Source organism: Salvelinus sp. IW2-2015, linkage group LG12, assembly GCF_002910315.2.
Source record: "Salvelinus sp. IW2-2015 linkage group LG12, ASM291031v2, whole genome shotgun sequence".
Classification (NCBI taxonomy): Eukaryota; Metazoa; Chordata; class Actinopteri; order Salmoniformes; family Salmonidae; genus Salvelinus; species Salvelinus sp. IW2-2015.
The window spans coordinates 2,100,510-2,104,214 of record NC_036852.1 but is presented as its reverse complement, the minus strand read 5'-3'; the positions used below and the strand labels follow the sequence as shown (position 1 = coordinate 2,104,214).

Here is a 3,705-nt window from a genome sequence, read left to right as displayed (position 1 = left end):
NTATTAAATGTATTATACCATTTTTCTCTCTAAAGTGGTTTCTTAGGAGCATAAGATGGTATAAACAGTAGCATTGTCTGGAGTACGTTGAGACAAAGTATTCTCCATTGCCCAATCTAGGTCATGTCTTAGCTTGGGGCTCAAAATATGTCAGGAGACATACAGTACAGCTGTGTGCTTTCAAAATAAGTTTCTCCTCACATGCCGGGTTGAAAGATGTATTGGTTTATTTGTTGAAAATATTTATTTGAACGATAGGAATTCTCTCTTCTCTTTTCTCTTGTAGGACATGGATTTGATCAAATATATAATCAATTGCTTCCAAGTGTATTACCCTAGATTGCTCTGTAAGAATCCCTTTCTTCTGGTGGGCTGCCAACACAGGAGGCTGCTGAGGGGAGGACGGCTCATAGTAATGGCTGGAATGGAGTTAATGGAATGGTACCAAACACATGGAAACCATGGGTTCGATACCATTCCATCTATTCCCTTCCAGCCATTACTATGAGCTTGTCCTCCCCAATTAAGCTGCTACCAGCCGCCTGTGGCTTCCATCTGGTGGTGCATTTGGTCCCATAGTGTAAAAGGACTCAGTGAACCCAATTGCATGCCTTTATTGCCTACAGAGGATGTAAAATGATTTGTGTTATGATTTATGTGTTCTATTTCATTTCAGCCAAAATGCTCATGTACGAGATGCCATGGATCATGAATGGTGAGTCACTTAAAGAACAAAATGCTATGCTTCCACTCAATGTCACTGTTGCAGTCAATACTACTAACTACACTCCCCCCATCTTCTATATATAGCGGCATTGAAAATAGTGAAGGACATGCTCAGTCAAGACGCCATCGACAAGCTGAAGTTTGTGTCCAAGAGTGACATCCAGATCTATGTTGATGAGGAGCACCTCGCGTTCTACATGGGAGGAACTGTGTGTAACTTACCACTCAATGGTCACAATGACCCCCATACATCCAAATATCTACTGAGAACATAAGCACATGCAGATGTTAAAACATCTGTGTATGCCCATTGGCTAACATGACAACATGCGTGCACGTTACTTTCAGTGCAGTGCATATGATGCACAAGACAGACACATGACTGACATACAAGAGTCATACATCCATGTTCTCATGTAAAGCTACTGTGTATGTGCACACACACGTACTTGCATGCATACAAACAACTCCATCTGCTGGTATCATGCATACAGTACATAAACCAATACTATTTTGTATACACACACACCGTGCCAGAATTCATCATCAGTACGTTATACTACATTGATAAATAATTGATGTAATACAAATGCATTGCATTTACTATGGAGTTCTTTTCTGATTTTCTCCCAGGACCCATTCAAATTCAGTTACCCACCGTTGCCTGATGACGTCTTCCAGAACCCCATATCAGAGACTGGACAAGAGGATGACACTGAGTCAAAGGATGATGACCTGGAGGCCAAGGACACCCTGGAGCCGAGCTCTCCTACACTCAGAACCAGAAATGTTGTCCTTCGTTCCCCTTACGACGCCACTTGGTTTTAATAATGAGCTTTGTTACACTTTCGAATCTCATAAGTGCGTTGAATGATATCAGTAACAGTAACATTAGTGTCCTTTATTTCTATTTGTCTGAGGCAGGTATACTTGGCAGAGGATGGGGACAATGATGGCTCCATCAGATGGAAAGGATCCCGTAGGCCAACCGTCACTTTCAAAGGCACCTTACTCTATATCAGGTTAACTTTGGATTCTGTGTATTTCCCCTGATACACACAGTATAGTGTAAGCACTTCCAAAATGTATTGAGTCACACAGTTTCCAACCACAGACCTCACACTACCTTTCAAGGTTATGAGGCCACTGTTTACACTGAGGCTGCTAGACGGAGATGATATGTGGCACTCTCACTCTCTCTTTCCAGTCCTGATGATGAGTTGTGCTTTGGGCACAGAGAGGGTGAGAAGAGATGTCTGATCATGCTTAATAATGTCACCAAAAACCAAGTGACCTTCAAGGTCAGTTCTCATGTTGCTCTTTTTAAGTGTGTGATTGCATCATTACAATGTACTCGTACGAGAGCACCGTTGTTTGTGGTTTGCCACAGGTGCGGACCACAGCCCCAGAGAAGTACAGGGTGAAGCCAAGCAGTAGCAGTTGTGGGGCGGGCGAGAGTATGGAAATCACTGTGTCCCTGCATGGAGGTACTACATATCGTAGCCCTAATTCTTCCATCTCCTCTGTCTCTATGTAATACAAACCCATCATTCAGGTTTTGAGAAGGTCAAGGACTAGCCCATGTGGAATTGTTGCTGTCCTCTGATTGTTTGTGGTCGAATTCCCTCCTCTCTGATTGGCCCTCAGGGTTCCTGTGTTCTCCTCAGGATCGCTTCTTAGTCATGGCTGCTGAGATGGAGCCAAGTAGCGGTGGGGGGAGCACAGAACTCGCCCATTTCTGGAAGGGCGTTCCAAAGGCTAAAATAATGGAGCACAGGTAGCATCATCCATTGTACACACACAGAACAACTCAAACCAGTTTTTATGAGTACTGGTTTGTTGACTGTCACCAAAGGCAACAAGGCCTCGAGGACGCATGTGCAGGGACTGTTCACCAATGGTCTTCGACTTTCTTTACCTTCAGGCTGCGGTGTCGCATGCTGGAGGGCATCAAGTCAGCACTTAGCCCTTTGACTGACAGGTCTCACAAAATGGAGACCAATGGCTACCAAGACATGCACACCACGGTGAGTTGTGACCTCAGGCGACAGACACTGACACACACACACCCTTATTATGCAAATGTCTCAATAGGACAATTACATATTTACTATTATCTTTGCCTGCTGAAATGTTCAATCTATCAAGTCCATCTGAAGTCAGTTTGTGGTCTGAAAAAGGTCCGATACTTCACCTGGGTCGTGTTCCATATGGAAGGGAAAACGTCTTTAAATGTTTTGCAACTGAAGACAAGGGCAGGTAGTCCCACCATGTTTCGGTCTGTTTTCTTCCATTTGGTGCCAAATTAATATGCCCCGGTTGCTGTTGGTGCCCTCTGTTCCACCCCCAGCTCTTTCAGTAGATGGCCAACAGCTCCAGGCTGGAACAGAAGATGGACCGCTGCCTGTGGTGGCAGAAGCTCTTGACTGTACTGGTGACTGCACTGACGGCCTTGCGTTTCTCCACGCTCTACATACAGTACACTGGGGAGTGGCCATTTTGAAACTTTCCTACAGTGGAGGAAGAAGACCAAAGGACCAGTTACAGTGGAGTCAGGATGAAAGTGGATTTCTGATTGGAGCAGAAATATGAGGAACTACTCGCAATCCACTCTATGACCTTTGGACACTGAATATAATTATATTTCCACACTATCAGGTTGGAATAATACTGTGAAATTATGAAAGTAATGATAATGCCCTTTTAGTGTAAGAGCTGTTTGAGTGGGTGATGGCTAGAAGGGATCTAGCTTTTGTCAAATTAATGTTAGACTTGACTTTTCGTAGCAGGTGAGGAGAATTAGGTTGGAAACTTTTTACATTAAATTGACAAAAGCTGGAGCCCTTCTCGCCATGACCGTTTTGATGGTATGGAGTTTTAGCCTGCCTGGTGACCATGTTTTCAGTTAAAATCACAGTAAGGTACTTAATTGTTCCCCAGAAAATGATTTGATATTGAGATAAAAACAACTGCATTGGA

At 43.8% G+C, this 3,705-nt stretch overlaps 1 protein-coding gene across 1 annotated transcript; it reads left to right on the top strand.

Annotated features, from left to right (window-relative positions):
* Positions 1–229: 229 nt before the first annotated feature.
* Positions 230–3,705, top strand: LOC111971063 (motile sperm domain-containing protein 2-like). The gene is made up of 10 exons (XM_070445915.1): positions 230–347; positions 677–715; positions 811–935; positions 1,360–1,515; positions 1,651–1,748; positions 1,934–2,027; positions 2,117–2,213; positions 2,374–2,503; positions 2,651–2,753; positions 3,077–3,705. The coding sequence occupies exons 1-10, from the start codon at positions 290–292 to the stop codon at positions 3,086–3,088; spliced, it is 912 nt and encodes a 303-aa protein (XP_070302016.1). The 5' UTR covers positions 230–289; the 3' UTR covers positions 3,089–3,705.